This window comes from Vanellus vanellus, assembly GCF_965231255.1.
Source record: "Vanellus vanellus genome assembly, chromosome: 2".
In the NCBI taxonomy this organism is placed as follows: domain Eukaryota; kingdom Metazoa; phylum Chordata; class Aves; order Charadriiformes; family Charadriidae; genus Vanellus; species Vanellus vanellus.
The window spans coordinates 69330432-69350760 of NC_138906.1; the positions used below are offsets into that span (position 1 = coordinate 69330432).

Consider the following 20329-nt stretch of genomic DNA (forward strand, 5'->3'; position numbering starts at 1 on the left):
CATTGCTAAATAGTTTCCAATAAAATAAAGATTGTCAAAAAGATACCCATTCATGGGACATGAGTCTCTTACCTTTCCTCTTGCCCTCAGTGAAAAAAGTGCTAAATTACCACAGCCAAAAAGCAGACTTACTCTCCTTTTGATTTGCTTAGGTTTTGCCAGGGGAATCTTCATCCCTCTAGAATGTTAAAGTATTCAGGAAAAAGAAGCAAAAGGTGCAAAGAAGAGATTTGGGATGTCACTGTGTAGTATTTAGCTTCCTTCTGAACTGCTAATGCATTTCTCTGGTGATACAGCTACTAAATAACCCCCTCTTGTACTTAAACATAACTAGTCAAGGTTGGTTTTTTTTTCCCCTCTCCCTTTCTTCTCCTCTCCTATTCAATGGTAGCTCTCTGCACGTGGGGGGATTCTGATACCTGGAATTGGCATGTCAATAACTCGAACTCCAAGAAAAAATTCAGCTGTGAATACCAGAGGTATATGATGTTGCACTGGCTGCTGTTTTTTTAGGACTACATATACCTGCACATCTTAGCCTACATTACTGCTGTACTTCAATCTGCCCTAGTACATGTAATTTAGTCACTCTGGATTCTTCCAGCAGTACATACAAAATGCACTTTACTCTGAGTGATAATACAAGAGGAAGCAGTTAATGATTACAGGTAGAGAAAGATAAGGATGCACAAGACAGATGTTATGATTTATTTTAGGTTATGATGTAGCTCTCATATTGTTGTACAAGAGTTTCTCATGCTTTTTGATCATCACACCACCTTCATCAATGGACCACATATCCTTACCTTCCTCTTTCCCACTTTCCTTTCCTAAGAGGATCACATGGAAACTCAAACGCATTATCTAACTGTTCTTTAAACTCCTGACATTGATACAGGAGATTTGAATGAGACGAGAGTGAAGGAATGGAGAGAAGTCTATGCACAGATGGTGAAAAGGCATAAGAGAGAGGTGTGGAATAAAGAAACAAAGAGATCTGAAGATCTTTTCCTCCATCAGCTTGACTAGCTCTTTGACTGGAACACAGGCACTTCCATGACTTTTCAAACACCCAACTTGTCACAACATAGCACAAGGAGACCTACAGCATAAATGATCCAAATCCATAACCACAGCTTCACAAATGGGAGTTAACAGACTTTGGGATACCAGCAGGTGCAGGGATATGATTATTTGTTACTTTTTTTTTTTTTGTATTGGGCTTCTTTAAAATTAAAATAGGACTATTCATAATTCATCCCCTCTCCACCAGCTGCTGAAGCATCTTCATTTAAAGAAAAAAGCATTCACTTCAATGTTAAGTGCATGCATGAATGAAATATGCAACTAAAAGGCATTTAATGATATTTGCACAAATACTTTCCAGCAATCATTTTGATTTTAATTATCTAGTGGAAGAACCCTGCCTCTGAAGAAGTCAAATGGTGTTTTGCAGCCAGTTCCTCACTGTGGGCTGCGTTTCTTAGTTCAGACCTGCTTTGCAGCTTTTGAACTAGTATTTTTCATTTTGCACTCTAGCTTTACAGCCTCACAATTTTTTCCTCTGTTTTTTATTTTTAAATGCTTTTTGTTCCTATCTATACAATCAAACACAGCGCACTCAAAATAAAACGTGTGGAAAAAAATATGTGAAAATAAAATTCGGGAAAGTTGCAAGCAATTTTTCCAGCAAAAAATACTACATGTTCAAAAATACATTAATAAAGATTTTAATAAGCCTCACACCAACAGGCATATGCCTACTCATTCCTCCAAATTCTCAGAGCTCTTGGATAAGACTTCCTTTATATTTGTCTTAGTCCCTCAAGTTACACACATCTTAAAGTTAAAAAAGATAGACTTGTTAATAATGCACAAATGTTCATAGACATAACATCTTTACAAATACCCTCTGCGAGCAGATCAAGCCACTCTCCATATGTATTTAAATGTAGTGGAAGGCTGGAGTTTTTAAGTTGTCAGATCTGTGCCTGGGTAAGAGGGGCTCTATTTTCACTCTTTGAGCAGCGAGAGATTAGCAGCTTGAAATCACTTTGACAGTTTCAGTTACTCTATTGCATACCGCAGGGAATTTTAATTCCAACCTGTGAAATTGTAATTGCTTCTCAAGAAGAGCGGAAGGATTCTGGGTAATGGACACAGCCAAGCTCAATGTCAGAGTTGCCAGTTGCTGCCACTTCAGATATTACTTGCTGTTATTCAGAAATCACTCCAGCTTTCCATATGGGAAGTTGAACTGGGGAGTGAGACTACGTTAACAGAAGCTGTCAGATGTTCAGAGATGTGCAGGCAATGATGTGACAGAGGTGGATGAACTCTCCTCAAAAGGTACCTTCTCCTTCTTTCTTTCTCCTGCTTTATGGAACAAGCTTTACATAAACCACTTTACACCACCCGGCAATGTGCGCTCGCAGCCCAGAAGGCCAACCATATCCTGGGCTACATTGAAGGAGTTGATTCTGTCCATCTACTCTGCTCTTGTGAGACCCCACCTGAAGTACTGCTTCCAGCTCTGTGGCCCCCAACATAAGAAGGACATGGACCAGCTGGAGCAAGTCCAGAGGAGGGCCACGAATGATCAGAGGGCTGGAGCGCTTCTCCTAGGAAGAAAGGCTGAGAAGGTTGGGGTTGTTCAGCCTGCAGAAGAGAAGGCTCCAGGGAGACCTTATTGTGGCCTTCCAGTACTTGAAAGACCGGGAAGGACTCTTTATCAGAGAGCGTAGCAATAGGACGAGAGGTAATGGTTTTAAGCTTAAAGAGGGTAGATGCAGATCAGATATCAGGAAGAAATTTTTTACAACGAGGGTGGTGAGACACTGGAACAGGTTGCCCAGAGAAGCTGTGGATGCCCCATCCCTGGAAGTGTTCAAGGTCAGGTTGGACAGTGCTTTGAGTAACCTGGTCTCATGGAAGGTGTCCCTGGCTGTGGCAGGGGGATTGGAACTCGATGATCTTCAAGGTCCCTTTCAACCAAACCATTCTATGATTCACTTCCTTTATTTCATATTCTTTTTCTAAACAAGTATACCATTAATAGAAAGCTACAATGAAAAGATTAAATGACAAAGTGCTCCAGCATCCAAAAGCATGCACAAGTAGGACATAAAAAGTGTGGACTTAATGTTCTTCAGAAGAGATTTAAGATATCTTTGCTATTCAAGTCTTGCGGTTTGCAAGATTCCTCACTGAAAATAGCCAGAGAACTCAGAGCTACCACAGACATTTAAGAAAAATAGTTGAGGACTCCTTGGTACCAAAAGGAAATCAGGTTCTTTTTTGCTTTAAAAAAAAAAAAGGCATTGAATTTAGACTGCTTATTAGCAGACACATTCTCTAGTGATGAGTGCATTCGTGCACACGTGTAAGAGCAAGGTCAACTGACAGTGGTGAAACTTCTCCTGCAATGACATCATTAACGTGGAGTGCAGTAGATTTGTCACCCACCCTGATGGCTTGTAAAGAGAGAATACTTGGTGGAAGTAGGCCCAAACATAATGCCAATGTAAAAATTAAAAATGCCACCTGGTACGGCAGTTAGAAGCATTCAGGAAGCCAAATGGGAGCAAAAATCACAGATCAAATGCGTTCAGGTCAACCCGTTCCATGAAGTAGATACATTTCTACAGCCCACTCTCCACTGACTGAGGCTTCCCGGCCTTCAACAGTAGCCCTGAGATGCATGCAGTTTGGGTTTTGCCTGAAGGTCCAGATGAGCTGTTTGTCCAGATTTGACTTGTTCAGCCCAGTGTCTTTGAAAGCTTTTGTTCTAAATAAACAGGAACAAATGACAAACACTCTACTGCTCGACAACACAAAATGTCAAAAAGCCCTTGCAAAAGCTAAAGGAAGATAATAAAACACTTGATAAACAACACTTCCTACTTATCAGGTTAGAGCTCAGTTTAAGAATATAGCGCATCTGTGGGCAATGCCATTTACAAAGTCTTCTTCATCATCCTTCTGTACGTTGCGTTATTTCTACGAAAATAAGCTGGTCCCATTAAAGCCAATGATGCACAGAATCTAAATCACAAGCTTCGTAAATCTCTGTAACAGCTGATGCAATGAGTCTGTAATTGCTACGATTAGATAAGCTAGAGTGGCTGACAGAGAGTGCTAGAGGCATAGAACATATCTGCATAGTTTATTCCCATCAAATGCAAAAATTTGGCTCAGATATAATGATTTTGTCAACTCATAGTTTTCCTGAGAATCTTGTGATATGTGGTACTTTCCTGAAAATTTCAGCTCCCAGAGTCAAATGTGTTTTTTTTTTTAATATTTCAGATTTGTTAAAAGTGTATATTACTGATTGTTACATATTCAAGGTTGTAAAAAAAGCCTGAAAAAAAAACAAGCAGAAGCAAATCAAGAGCACTTTTTTTTTAAAAATCTCATAAATTTTGAATCTTGGCTCATGACCTTCAGTGGTTGCAATAAGAAATATAATATTCAAGTCATTACACACCTAATTTCCTGAAGACAGTTACATTTGTTGTTATAATTTACAGGCTGTACTGAAAGCATCATGGTGGAACTTCCTGATTAATTGCCTGGAACTACTAGGAATCCTCAGTTTATAAAGTACAAAGCATCCTTCCCAGAGGGTTATTCATCTGCGCTGTAGAGCCACTGTATTGGCTTTGGCTCAGACAGAGTTAACTTTCTTCATCGTAGCTAGGATGGGGTTATGTTTTGGATTTGTGACCAAACCAGTGCTGATAACACAGGGATGTTTCAGCTGTTGCTGAGCAGTGCTCGCACAGTGCCAAGACCTTTTCTGTTTCTCACACCGCCCTGCCAGCGAGTAGGCTGGGGGTGCACAAGAAATTGGGAAGGGACACAGCCAGGACAGCTGACGCCGGCTGACTGAACGGATATTCCAGACCATATGATGTCATACTCAGCAATAAAAGCTGGGGAGAACGAGGAAGAAGGGGGGGACATTTGGAGTGATGGCATTTGTCTTCCCAAGTCACCGTTACACGTGATGGAGCCCTGCTTACCTGGGGATGGCTGACCACCTGCCTGCCGATGGGAAGGAGTGAATGAATTCTTTGTTTTGCTTTGCTTGTGTGCGCAGCTTTTACTTTACCTATTAAACTGTCTTCATCTCAACCCACAAGTTTTCTCACTTTTACCCTTACGATTCTCGCCCTCGTCCCACTGTAGGGGAGTAAGCGAGTGGCTCTGTGTTAGCTGCCTACCGGGGTTAAACCGCAACAGCCATGTAGGCAGCTCAGCTCCGTCTGTGCTGGGTATGACACGAACACATTAAAAAAAAAAAAAATACAGTTCCTGCTCTTAAGATTTTAAATAGACTTTTGCAAGAGGAAGTTTGGATGAAGAGCCAGAAATGTGACAAAGCATGAACGAACGAACGAACAATATCACGCAGTCAGCTGCTGGCAGAACTGGGCACAGAGGCCAGTCCCTGACTGACCAGCACTATCTCAAGACGCGTGGAGATCCTGTCATGACAAAAATGGCTTGAAGAAAGTAATTAGAAACTTGCAGTGTGCAAAATGTAACCTCCCCACGAAGAGAACAATATTGTCTTACACACAGCATGATCCAATGCACAGCTAATACTAGATTCACATTTAGTTCTCTGAGCATTATACTAAATCTATAGAGACTGTATTAAATGCATCTTTTAATAGAACTCTACCACCAGAACTCCCATCTTCCCATTCAATGATAAAAAACCCCCAATACCTTTAAAACTATTTCCATGTAAAAAATAATTCTCATTCTATTAACAAAACCTAGTAATGCATTGTGAAGTTGAGAGAGGCAAGATGGCAGGCCAAAAATTCTTTCAGACATGACAGCAAAATCAATAGCAACAAATGACAAACTTTAATGGCCCAGCAGTATTTGATTCTAATGTAAAAAGACACGTATCAAACCATCACATTGCATTAAACAAAATCTTTAAGAAAGCTTTAAATGTTCTGCCCATAAAAGATCACCAACATCACTCGATGGAAAGATGTCTTAGAAACTTCATGAGTTTCCTGCATGCAATTTTACCGCTACAGCAGTTACAAAAAGAATAAGCAATGCAAACATTGCATCATTTTAGAAAAAAGTAGAGCAAAGATGCAATAAACTGTTCTGCCAAACAAGGATCTCAAATTTTGGCAAGATAGGTCACCCTAGAGCTTATTAACATTCTCTCCTATGAATGACAGGAAAGGCATAAGGTGAGTACAAATTATTGCTCAATTTATATTAGCTTTTTTTTTTCAGAAAAAAAAAAGAATTGTTGGTAAAAGTGTTTCCTTTGAAGACTTTGAACTGCAGTTTTATTGCTTTCATAAAAGCCTCATTCAGTTCACAGTTCTGTTTTCATTCCTCCGTAGTAAAACATAACAAGAACTGCCAGCAGAGCCAGGCTGACAGACAGTATCTTCAGTCCACCTCCTTCTTGTTGCCATGGGAGCTGCAAAGCCATCCACGAGCTGAGCGGTGTTTTTACTGGGATCTCAGCAGAAGGGTGTGCTTTCCAGTTTGTGCCATTCTGTGGTGCATGTCTGAACTCCTGTGAAGAAATGCGTATATTGAGATTGGAACTGCGTTATGTATTTCTGATTGTACATTCCAAATATAAATTAAAATCTTCTCTTTATATTGGAGTTCAAATTAATATCCCTTTTCAAGACAAACAACGATTCAACCTGTGCTGCAGCAGGTCATCAGTTTTTCACACAGAATTCTGACCAATGCCATACAAAGTAAATCTTTCAAATGAAATTAAACTGCCAAATCAATGAAGCTGTTAGCAACAGAAACAAATCTCCAGACCTCAATGTCGTCAAAAAGAGTTGTTTGATCATTATTTTTTTATTTGTTTGTTTTGCAGCTATCTCACTACTCTCCCATTTTTGGCTTCTTCAAAAGAAATGTCTAACCAGCGATAAAGGGGACCGCAACACAACAATCCTTTGCACAGCAGGGCTCTTCTAAAGTCAATCATCGTCTCCTGGTGTGCCAGCTCAGTGGTGCTTGAAAATCCTCCCACAGGGCTTTTCCTTTCCCCTGACCCTCAGGAGGCAGCTGTGCTAAAACACTCACCTTCTCATTCAGCATATTGAATCCGAGTTCCCTGCTGCGCCTGCCATTATCATTCTCAACCTGACTGCAAGCACCAAGGTCCCCCAGAATATGAGGACTTTTAACTACAGCACAAGTTACAGACTTGGAGTCACTGCTTCAGCTGAAAATCCAAGCGGAAAGAACACGAAACTCTTCCCTTTTGCGATCTTGTTCAGTTCAACACACTAGCATTGTAGATACTCAAGAGTAAAAACATCAATTAAAACTAATCTGATGACATTCGCAAGAGGTGTAAGTGGTAAAGGCGTAATTAAACAAAGGTGTAATGATCTGGCATCATAAGATTCAATATTTCTGTTCATCATTTCTTTTTTTCGCCCTCTATTTCAATAATCTCTTAGGAATTCAACTGAGCTCAGCTGGATTTTTAATTGGTTTGAATTTTTCCAGTTAAAAAAGATTTTTGATTAATCCATTTCATTTTTTTCTCTTCACATTTTGTATAAAACAAGTGAGGGACCCAGAAAGTACCTATCTGGATAATTTTGTACTTCCAAGCAGCTGAAACAGGATCAGATGAAAATACAGACCAGATGCCCAACTACCTCTTACACCAGACGTATTTCTGGGCAAACTCGATGAAATATCAGAGCTCCAAAAGAGCTGCCTGCCCATTAAAGTGTGACAGCGTAATTCAAGCTGTCTGTAACTGCCTCCTGTTTTCCATTTCAGGAATTAGCTCCACTATAGTAATTGTAGAAGGAAAATAATGATTACTACTGGTTAGGTAAGGAAGCATCAAAGGGCAAATGACAGCCTGGCGTAAGCGCTATTCTAACATCTGAGGTATTGTTGATTTAGATCACAATTCACACAGGCAAAGGGTTACTGAACAAGTGACCTATGAAATGAGGATGACTTCTTATATATACTGCACCCAGAAGACCATCAACCGGGTAAACAGAGGAAAAGAAAACAGGTAAGCAAATTGGGGTGCAGTTCTCTGCAGCATAAGGCACGATAACAACATCACTCCAGGGCATCAGTCTATATTTTGCAGAATACGTTAGCTTCATCAAAAATTATGAAACTGCTTCATATTGTTAAGTTATTAATTACAATAAATTCCTATGGCATCTGAAATTTTAGTAACTGGCCACAGCCATTTTATCCTCCAAAATCAAAGCTGCTTAACCTTTCCCCACAGAATAAACTGGAAACCATACAGTATTAAGGATTTTTATATATGAATCAAAACTCATTTGCAATTTACTCTTTCTAGACATTTATAAAGCCTTTCTTTTCTTTGCAGGTCTCACAAATCTCTACCAACCTAAGGTGCATAATTTATGGTCATGACCCATTTTTACATATATCACTGGTACATTAACACTAAGGCTAAGGTGATTTAAAAGAATGGATAAAGCTGTAAAAATATCAATAAAACTGATTTCTTCTGATATTTAATTTTCACCAATTCATGGGTAGACAAGGCAAATCACAAGAGCTCCTCTGAGCTCTCATATGAGCTTTAGAGTTTGCAATACTGTAATGCTATATTCTGAGATCCTCTCATATATGTTCTTTTCCCTAAAGCTTTCCATATACTGTGGCTTGAAGAGGTCTCCAAGACACCTGCAGAAAAGATCCTTCAAGTTTCATGGCAAGGGGAGCTCTCCACAGAAAACTAAGTTTATTAGAACTCTTTCATGCACCTTTGGTGTAAAAAACCTGGCTGGAGGCAAAGACCTCATTTGTTGGACTAGCAGTTGCACTGGTCCATTCCCTGTGCTCTCACTTTACACAAGTGTTAATTCGGCAAGGCCCTTATTTGTATCTTTAGATAAAATAACTGCAGTGCATTAGCTTTTCAAGGAAATATTCAAGGCAATTCTGTAATATTCTGAACTGTTATAACTGGTGATATTTACTATACACAATCACTATTCAGAGTGCAAGTTTCTCAAGCTGAGCTCAGAAATAACACTTTTGAAGCTGCAAGACTCAGGAAGATTAGCATAATGATTCAGTTCAGTGGAATTTAGAACTAAATCCAAAGCCTCTTTTACCCCCAAAATACTTGGAGGAAATCCTAAGGTAAAGAAGTTTCCAGAAATATGTGTTTATACTAATTCAAGTCTTGATAGGCCATAAACTCTTTGGTAGAGCTGTTACTAAGGAGCATTGCTCTCACTAAAAAGGACCACAATGAAGGAAAAGATACTCTAAGATTCAAACCTATATACTATTAATCAAAATAAGAGGAGGAAGGGAAATTATCAAACTGAAATGCAAAGACAGACACTTTGAGCTAAGCATCTTATATTTCCATGGAGGCAGCCTTTCATCTTGTTTTGGCAGCCACAAAGTAAACACCAGACTTTGCTAATAAGGTATAATATAAATTATTAAACCATCTAGAGTATGATCAAATGCATTTCAGATTATTTTTTGAATAATTCTGCCTTGACGACTGCCAGGAGTAATATATTTTATGTACTCTTGCAGAGACCCATTGATTGCTGTCTTTCTGAAGCTCCAGTCCCAGACTTAAACTCCTGTGCATGAAAGAAATATATAATCACATCAAAACCTAAGCTTTGGCATCTGTCGATCACAGCCTAGCTTGTTGTAAGATCTCACTTCATGTTAGTCAACAAAGACATGAGAGAAACTCTTTAGCTCTGAGCTGAGGTTTTAATAGATTCAAAACATTTCTTACACGCAAATTTCTTTTATGGCTCAGGGGCACTGTTAAAGCTTGAAGTGTTAGCTAACTGCTGTGAAAAACTACTCGACTGAGCATATCTCAAGATAAATTAGACTTCTGAATTTTTTAGCCCAACCAAGTTCATTTTACACACTTGTACTACAGGTTTAAAAATACAGACTTTTATATAATCATGCACAACAAGTCTGTGTGACAAATTAAAAGAAAACATGTTAAAATATGCATTACATATCCTACTGCGCCATTTGAAACTCTGGGCTATTACACTTTGGAGGCATTTTTCAGATTAAAAAACCAAACAGTTACTGAAGGTCACATAGATTACACATCCAAAAAATATGTAAATTAAATTTCATTGAATAGTTCCGGAAGACACATTTAGTTCTGTAGGTATTAAGAGAGCTCCTTTGATTTATTAGTTATGAAATTCTACCAGCCTTCTGCAAATGTGGAATGCTGATCTTAAAGTAGAAAATAAATGGCATACAAAATATTTTTTTCTAATGGAATTAACATGATAATTCCCATAAGAAGAGTCCCTGCCATCATGTATTCCAATGAATGCACAGTGCTATGCTGCTAAGAGAAAATGCTGTCTACAGGCATGCTTGTGTCAGATGTTATCAGCTGTACACCATTCCTAGGAATACACTGATTCCAAATACACATAGCGTTTACTTACCCATTTTAAGAAACGGGAAACCTTCAAAAAGCAAATAAAGCAGCCAGGCACTTTTGCAAAGGAATTTTATATTGTTTCATCTTTTTGTGTGCATATATACATATGTGTTCATGTACAGGTGTGATGTATGACTGTATGCTTTAATATATAAGTGAGGGGACAGAACTGAGCTGAAGGATAAATACAGATTCATTATTATTTTCTCAGTAAATGGTCAGAGTCTTAGCAATAATTAGGATTCTTAATCTGTTAACCCCAAATCATTACCACTGAAGTTATAGCAAGAAAATAAATTAATCAAAGCATCTTGCAAATAGCTGTGGCCACTAAAACTGTCTTACTGTCTGCCATAGGATCCTAGGATAATTCAGACTGCATCTGGTCCATCCTCCTGCTCAAAGAAGGGTCAGCTATAGCCTGGTTTGCTCAGGGATTTAATTAGTTGGGCTTTGAAAACCTCCAAGGATGGAGAGTGCACAGCCTCTCTGGGCCTTTCTTCCACTGCTTGGCTGTCTTCACGGGGAAAACGTTTCTCTTCATATCCCGTCTGAACCTCTTGTTTCAACTTATGCTCACCGTCTCTCGTCCTCCCACACGCACCACTGTGAAGCCCTTGGCTCGGTCTTATTAATAACCTTCCCATAGACACTGGGGGGCTTCTGTTAGGGTCTCCTGAAGCCACTCCTTCTCCAGGCTTGAACAAGCCCAGTGCCCCAGCCTTTCCTCACAGGCCAAGTGCTCCAGCCCCTGACTGTCTCTGTGACCCTATGCTGAACTTGTTCCAGTTACCAGTTCCTAATTTATACCAAGATCACCACACATGACCCAGTGAAGTCAGGTCAGCAGTACTCTTAGCAGCTGGACCACGGTCAAATACAAACAAAATACATTTAATAATGGGAGGATACAGAGATTGATTGACCTTAAGCTCAGTTGCATCAAATCTGACATTTTCTTCCAGGTTTGTTATCCCTTGTCATCTTTAACTAGGGCATAGAAAGTCAGTAAAATCTTTTTTCTTTCCCAGTAACAGTTGCACGGTCTGTCTGATTCCTTTCCTTAGCGTAGAAAAAGCACTTTTCCATTACTCAACTACCTCTCACCTTGATTACTACTACAATCTCCATCTGTCTGTCCTGTTTTCCTTCTACTTCTTTCCACTGCTCTCCTGTATCATCTGACCATATCACCTCTCCTAATAAACCAAAGCAGAGATGCCAACAGGAACACCAATTTGGAGTGACATGCCACATCATGACTTTCTGTCCATGTCACACAGATGCACCTCTGGAACTTCCTCCTCCTACATTAACATTAAACTCAAACTTTAATATTCCCACGTAAAAGTATAAAATAAATAAATTCTCTCTGTAAGTTACTGTACTTGAACTTCCCACCATTACTGTAAGGCTCCACTGGTATTTTTCTTGGCAGACATCTCTGCTCTGTTCCATGTTCTTACCTAAGGGTAGGCCCTTTGCCTACCTACTTCTTTTTCCTTCCCTGAGTAGTCTTTAAGGATTATTCCCTCAATGAGCTCTCAAAATTCACAATGCAGTTAAAAGCCAGACAGAAGGCTGAGTAACTGAGGCTTATTAAATTACTTCCTTTTTGATGTACACTTTGAGGAGGAGGAAAACAATCAAAAAGATCACCTAATAAAAGAAACAGAAAGAAGAGAAACAAACAACTAAGAAGACACAAGCCAAAAACACCTCAAAAATATTTAAAACACAGTCTTGTGCTGCTTTCCACTATACTCACTTGTTTTAGCTTGTTTCTTTGTATTTACCAAGAAATGCTTCCAGCCAGGAGTTGACTCTTTTTTTTTACATATTTGTATTTTGTGCTGCTATTAAACTTAGTGACTCAGTGTCCTCCCATTATACAAATAACGCATTGTTGCAATAACCTGTCATTCAAGGTCAGAAGAAACATTTTGAAAAATAGTCAGTGTGATGTCTGGATTTTGAGCTTTTTTTTCTTCCCCAATAAGGTGTGTGAGGTGTAAATCACTATGCTGGAAACAAGTGGCATGCAAGCCAGCATTCCAGTTAGCACCTGCAACCACGAGAGAACTGAGAGATCTTTTAAGCAGAAAAAGTTTGTGATTCAAAAATCACAGTCATCCAAGTATGACTTGCGATGAAGAATGAACCTAGCAGCACAATGTGGACAAATTCAGGATGGGGATCTGTCACTATTTATTTCCCCGTGTTTTATGAAGGAGATGGCAGGTGCTCGCTCTGGGCACTTATCTGGTAATTAGTTGGCTAACAGACAAATCTGTTTCCTAGAGATCACCAGCACAAGCTTCATGGCTTTGAAAATACATTACAGTGAATTACAGGATGTACATTTACTTGTAATAACACTCGACACCATTTTTCAGTGTGCACACCATGGCCTGTCTTAGTAGATGTCATTCCACAGGATTCCAGCTTGCTCCTTCTATAAAAGATTTTTGTTTGTTTTGGTTTGGTTTTTGTTGTTTTTTTTTTTTTATAAGTATTTTAAGGTTGTGTTTACAACACAAAATGTTGCTAGTTTATTTTGTTGGATGATGAAAAAATGACAAAGAGCTCGCAGTATGTGAATGTTCAAAGACTGTTCTACAAATAAGATTATTAAATGAAATACAATATACTTTTTTATAGCTCAAGTCTTCAGAGACTGTCACCTTTTTGCTTTCCTCTTAAATCTTGAAATAACAATGAGAATTATATGGAGGTCAATGGTAGCTACAGGCAAAGACACAAAAGGTTTCCATCAGAAAGAGTACCCCAGTAAAATGAATAGCTAGGTCTGAAAATATATATTCGTGCCACAAAACCCACCAATATAACTGAATTATATTTACTTTTCAACAGTGAAATGGGTAATACTGATTTTACTTGGAAGTGAACTCTCTGAATATATATTAAAACACTATCTTTAAGAGGCATTCTATAGTCTTACCTGGTAGAAAGCATAAAATAATAAAAGTCTTTCTAACCATGGTTATTTGCAAAGAACACCATGATAAATAGCCAAGAAATATCTCAAGGGACATTCTCTCTCAAAACCAGGAAAAGCTTTTAAAGATCTTTCACATGGACCAAGTAGAATAAACTGATATACGTACAAATTCTTGGCTAAAGCCAATCCCTTAATCCTAGAATATGTCATAATCCTGAATTTACGGTGTTTTCATTTATTCCTACAGAACCATGAATTACAAATGGAATGTTCCATGGAGACTTCAGTGTTGTATTATAAGACAATCACAGAGACAAAGGATGCGGCCCTTCTTACACTTCAACCTCATGGATAATAAACATGGTATAAAATGAGCATTATTAATATTTAGGAATGATACTAGTTTCCAGAGTTTCAAATTCCACACCAGAAGGTAGCTGCGGGATCTATATGCCTCCCTCATTTTACAGGTAGAGAAACAAACAAGGAAGACTGGAGTGTCTCCAGTGCCATAATGCAAGACAGCAATCAGGTCTCTACAATTCCTGTCTTAGATTCCAGTTGTCACCAGAAGGCAACGTAGCCTTTAAAATCTTTTATCTCTATCAAGTTTACGTTTTAAATACATTTTCTTAAAGCTAGGCAATGCCCTAATATGTAGTCTCCTGACGATTTCTCTTACATTCATTTTCACAGACTTTTCTGCCCGGTATTAAGCACTTCCAGTTCCTGGGACTGTAGACGCTCACCAAGCACAGCTGGAATCAGATCTTGGCAAAAAGAAGCATTTCATGCAAGTCTGACATTTAACAGTTAATAAAGTGTGACTGATCTTGACCAACTTTGTGGGTTCAGTGATAATACAAAGGTTTTCTTTTCATACTGTCATGGCCTCTTTCTTTTAAGTATCCTTAGTTGTTTTAGGAGGTCTCCCACAGTGCCAGTTAGCATACTTTTGAGCACCTGAGGGAGTGTCTTGAAATCTGAGTCTCCTTTTTAATTTCACACTCAGTCAAGTTCAACTGCAGTTAATGGATGCAGTTAATGGAGGACTCTCTCATGGAAACATCAAACAATGGTTACTTTCTGTGATTAGCAAGTCTAACTGCTCTAACATAATCTCTGTATCCTCAGTCTCTACAAATGATTCGTCAGCCCTTCTCCACAATAAAGATTACATGAGAAAAATCTTTCTTGGCTTGCCGTGTATTTTATGCTAGATAATCATGATAGCACCTTGGCACTCTGTCTAAGACATCAAAGAACGGTAAGTATCCAATCTACAGGCTGTAACGAATATCTACCCTCAGGAGGGCATTTGTATTGTTCAGAGGGTGGTCTGACTAGACAACCAACTTCTGTATCTGTAAAGGTTTGAAGCACATAAGCATGAATTTGCACACTATCATGCTCAAACACTGGCAATTTGTACCACAGCTAAGAGCCTCCGATGAATCCGCTGGACCTCAGTCTTCTCCCACACAGGTTTTACATGGTGTGCTCTATCAGCTTGTATCTGATAATTCCTAAGATTAGCTCATGAGGAGAAAAATCAGTTCCTCTGGTATTAACCATGAAGCAACAAGTAGTAATTTCCTCTTTTTCTTTGAGACGTCATACCCTGGAGTTAGTTTCTCTTAAATGCTGAACAGTCACCACTGCAATTTGCTTGAACACATGCTACAAAATTTTAATAATTTGTAAATATCTAGTTGCAAGCATTTTGAACTGACCACCATCAAATTTGTTCACTATACTAGCCTTCTAGCGGACACTTAGAACATCTGCTTCGTCTTCATCTGTGAAATGGGAAGATGAAAGCTGCATTTCAGGAGGATAACGCAAAAATAAACTTACTACTGTTTCTGAAGCACTCAGAAATTTAGTTATGGGGGTCATAGGAAAGGTTAGAAAGAAATTAGTAACTCCCTTGAGAGTGAGATCTAAACAGCATGTAGCAAATAACACTGCTAACACTGCTATTACACAATGAACAATGAAGAGGAAAAATATCTAACAATAGCTTATTAAATGAATAGACTCAGCTCTGTGCACAAAAGGAAACAAATCTGTGTGTGAGTGAAAATAGTGCATAAGCACATAATTAAAGGCTGAAACATAATATGGTTGGCATTTACATGGAAAAGAGGAACTGAAACTCTAGAATTTCCTTAGTTCAGAGTACTTCACTTTACATTCCAAATAATACGTGCGCATATGTACCTGAGAAATATCATTCTTAGTTTCTTCTTGTTATCTCATTTTAGAAGTCTTCAGTGTCCTTGCGGTGTTACACTTCTCTACTTAGAAAAGTACACTGGTCTGTGGAACACAGCCCATAATATTTTAATACAGTTCTCTGGTGTTTTGCTGTTGCTTTTGTCTCCAGGTGAATACAAGTATTAACTGAAATTGACTCCTGAGCAAGTTACATCCTAGTAACTTTTGAACCCGCTCACTCACTCACTCCAACAATGGAAGAGCAATCCAGTAAGTTTCATAAATGTCAAAGGCTGATAGAAAAAATAGATCTAAATCAGTGCTCCTATCAAGGGAAAGGCCAAAGCCCACTCTCAACAATCTGTTTTTTGCCATCACTCTGCTGACCAATCTGTACTCTTAAAACTCCGTATCACAGGCATTAGTTACACAGACCACCTGTAACACATTTTTGTCCACAGGGCAGACAGAGAAGATATGGAAGATGTGGAGAGGAAGCTGTGGGTTTTTTTTGCTGTAGAAACATGGAAGGAATCAGAGCATGGGAAACCAAGTTTTGTTAATTCTCACTTGTTCATTCTCTAACTCTGTGAAAGCGACTTTCTTGTACACAGACTGTCTCTGCCTCACAGTGCATGAAAAGTAAATGCAAGACCAGATGAAAACTGGATAAAAGCTAAATATGAAAGGGAGGGACGTAGTACTGCTTAGCGTGGGGAACAGTGATTCAACAAACTAGCTTGCTCTTAAGTACAAAGAGTCTGCAGTTCCCCCTTCTCCCCACTTCTTCACAGCCGAGGAACCTATCCTATTGGATGCTATCATTGTATAGCAATGGAGGATATGAGAATGATTTTACACAGTAAACTGTTGCAAATATATTTCTTCTACCTTTCAGCTTTGCCATGTTAGGCCTAAATTAAAATGGTAATGAGTTTCCATCAGCAGTTGTAGGCCATTTCCTCGTAAGTGAGGAAAAAGTCCGATTCTAATGACAGTTTCAGAATCTTTGAAAGGAATTTCACTCACCTCTACTTCTCTGAAACCCATAAAATCTTTCCTAAAATTAGGTAATACTAAAATATACTGCTTTCAGGAAAAGAAATTAAGAAAATCTGAGATAAACACAAATAAAACAGAAGACAAACGGAAAATGGCAAACATATACAAGGTGCCTACAGGGGTGAGATATGCCAGCCAACTGTGGGACTTAACTTAGTCTTTAACAAACTGATGGGTTTGGATTTTAAAATGCTTGATGTCTCCATACTACAAACTACAACAGTTTTTTTTATTGCACCAGATACTCTCCCAAGCATAACTTTAATTCATTCCTTTCCAGCTATTATGAGCTACACATCTGACTTTCCCCTGTGGTTCTGTGACAGTCTGATTATGCTACAGAATCTTAAGCACTCCTCACAGAAAAAATAATGAACTGATGTTTCTTTAGACAGAGATACATGCTGAATAGTTGAAAGAAGAAAAGAATTCCTGTCATTCTAAGCACTACTTCCATTACTTTACCAAATTAAAGTTCTTGTATCTAGAAAAAAATCTATCTGTGTCAGAAATGGATATTCACAGCCGTCCTTTTTGTATGATAATTATGTTATCTGCACTTATCAGAGATTTTGTATGTGAGAATTGTGAAATAGTTTCCATACGGATAAGATAAGGCACAGTCAGACTGACTGAAATGACTTACAGTTGCATATGAAGTCATGTCAAAACAAGGATGAGATTTAAAAAATCCCCTCTAGTCCTGATAACAAGACCCCTTCTTGAGGACCAGAAATCCATCTGGTCGATATTATGCATAGGTAGTTTTTGTAGCTATGCGATGTTTTGACAAAAAGAGCTTAAATAGACTGCCCACACATCTTTGTTGCATCAAAAGCATTTTCACAAAAATTTCCAAGCCATCCCAATCCAAAAAGGAGCATTTGTTCAAATTCTGCCACAGTGTGTGTGTGTATATATAGAGCTATGAAGAAGAACCCATCAATTCGAAAGCTAAGACATTTAATGAATAATTTTCTCATATAATATCGTTTCAAGGACCCCATGGTTATACTGAGACTAAAGGAAAAGAATATTAATTTCCATGTGGCTTTTGCTTTTTGTTTTGCATTTGACACCTGGCTCTCCAGCCGGTCACATTTCACTCCTTTCACTGTTTATCAATCACACACCTATCTCATGTTGTAGTACATGGGTGGTGAATCCTTCCTGTTAGGCCACGAGTCTACTATGAGCCTTACACTACCATGCCTTGCCAATCACACAACCAGAGATAAATTCATCATGTGATTAATAGCTACTAACTCTCCTTCTCCACACATCACATATGACCCGACATGTATGACCCTGACCCAGCAGACATTGGAAAAGAGGGTACTGGATAGTACCAGTGAGGCAGGTGAATTCTTCTGGTGGCTGCAGGTTGTCCCACGCCAGAGACTGGCCATTTCTGCACTAGTATAAAGACAACATGCTCATGCATCTGTGGAGAGGGCTTCTTTACAGTCCAAGTCCCACAAAACAGTGTTTCTACTCATGAGGCCAGGTAAAAAGGCGAAATGAAAAGCATCATCAAGAAGATGTTGATAGCACAGCAACGTTAACATTCATTATAGCATTAGTAGACTTACGTTGAGTCAGAAGCTGGGAAATACTATGTTCTTATGGAATGATGAGCTACTTAGGTCAACTATGATCTGCCTTCGGGCCCTTAATTATTCTGCATGATTGTCACCGTCAAGAACAAATAAAAATGCACATTTCTTTTTAAGAAATGTTCATCACTGAAAATTTTTAAAATTCATGTTTTTATTTTACAAATGATTTGTCAGCCCTTCTCTACAATGAAGACTACATGAGAAAAATCCATATTATTTCTTGCATACCTTGATGGCTTAGATCACCATGTAGTTCAACTTTGGTTTGACTTTACACCAGCATATCCTAACTAAAACTTACTTCAAGCCAGTGCTTGTGATCACAACAAATAAAAGCTGAAGCACCACTGAAGTACATGTATCTTCCTCACCATAATTCCAAAGTCTCAGGTTTTTATGGTATCTAGGATGGAAGAAATGTCTTCTAGTTTTCCCAAGATCATAATTTTATTATTACACCAACCCTGGGTTATGGTCCCGAGTCCAGTAAAAGAAATGAAAGTAAATATGCTGAAATTTTACCATCCAGTGGGCTTGAGTTTCAAACACAAGAGAATTGTGCTTGAAGCCCTCTGACTCTTTTGGAATCTCAAACCAAGAACTGTTTCTGATGCACACCTGCAAATCTGCTTAGAGCAAACTCCCAGTGAAAATTATGAACAAGCTGTTCTGATGTAAAAGAAAAGCATAATACCGAAAAGACCATACAAACAGATGGAGTGCTAATTTTACTTTAGTGGGTATACGAGATTTGTGCGTTCTACACTAACCATATCATAACACCACCACAACCTCTCATGCTATACGGACTAGATCATTCAGTGCAATATTTCTCCTTCCCAATGCTGGACAAGACAATTACATCAAATCCAGTCATACTTTCTGGATTTTAGCTAGTACGAGTGACTTAGTCTGGCAGTGGAATAAATCAGTAGAAAATCTTTCTTCATCTTTAAGACGGGTGGGGGAATACTTCAGGTCATTTAAATACACAATGGGAAGCAGTCAGAGGAAGGTTATCAAGATTGGTGTACTGTACACTAACCACAGGTAAAGCTGTCTTTGAACAGCTTTAATGAAGTGCTTATATAATTAGTTACTTTTCTACATGTTTCATTTAGTTAATGGTCCTTGATAAAGCCCACAGGAACAGTTTGCTTTGGAAATTGTTACAAATATGAACTAAACCTAAAGTTAAATAAATTTAAGAGTCGGGTCTCATGAAAACCTTCAATGTAATAGGCAATGAGCCAAGTTCCTTAGAGGTAGAACGCAAACTTTTAAAGCGATTATTCCTCTTGCAGTTTGAGAGGACTCCTTTAAAACAAAATCTTAGATTGGGGGAGAGATTGTCGTAGGAGGGCAAGGGTTTATTTCTGTTGTTGTTTGGTCCAGTAAATCTGCAACAACATGCTTTAACGGCTAATGGCACGATCAAGACTTTGATCTGATTACATGACAAAGGATCTAGAGTGAATGTTAAACTTGATATGGAATACAGCCTGTGTAAACACAAAGTTACTGTACGCAGCCTTTGAAGAAGCACTAGGTTACTAAGATTGCTTAGATACTACAACTTTCTGTGGACTGTCTTTAAGGACACAGTCATTCTAATATATTAAAAAGGGTCGCAGTAAGTTCTTTGGGTATTCAAGTGTAGTTAGGAGTATATCTTTGGTGGATTAAATTTAAGGCCCTGAATTTCACATCCACTTCACTGAAATACGGCATTTGGATATTTTAAGATACATTTTCTCCAATGCAGTCACCAAATAGAACCTCACCCTTATTACTCAACTGTAATTTAATTTCAGTTAAAGATATAGCCGCTGTAAATTTGCCTTTGAATTTTTATATGCAGACATCTCCACACACAAAATAGAATTTAATACTGGTAAAAGCTTAAAAAATTCATTTCTTTCTCCTACTGAAAAGCCTTTTCCCCTTTTTGTTTATCTTATTACCCTTGACACC

The 20329-nt window shown here is 38.5% G+C and overlaps 1 protein-coding gene across 1 annotated transcript in view; it reads right to left on the reverse strand.

Moving 5' to 3' along the window:
* Positions 1–5799: 5799 nt before the first annotated feature.
* CDKAL1 (CDKAL1 threonylcarbamoyladenosine tRNA methylthiotransferase) overlaps positions 5800–20329 on the reverse strand; it is a 433436-nt gene continuing 418906 nt past the window's right edge. Inside the window, exon 16 of the mRNA XM_082499568.1 lies at positions 5800–6568. Coding sequence (XP_082355694.1) covers positions 6362–6568 — 207 coding nt within the window. The 3' untranslated portion in view covers positions 5800–6361. The remainder of the gene's footprint in view (positions 6569–20329) is intronic.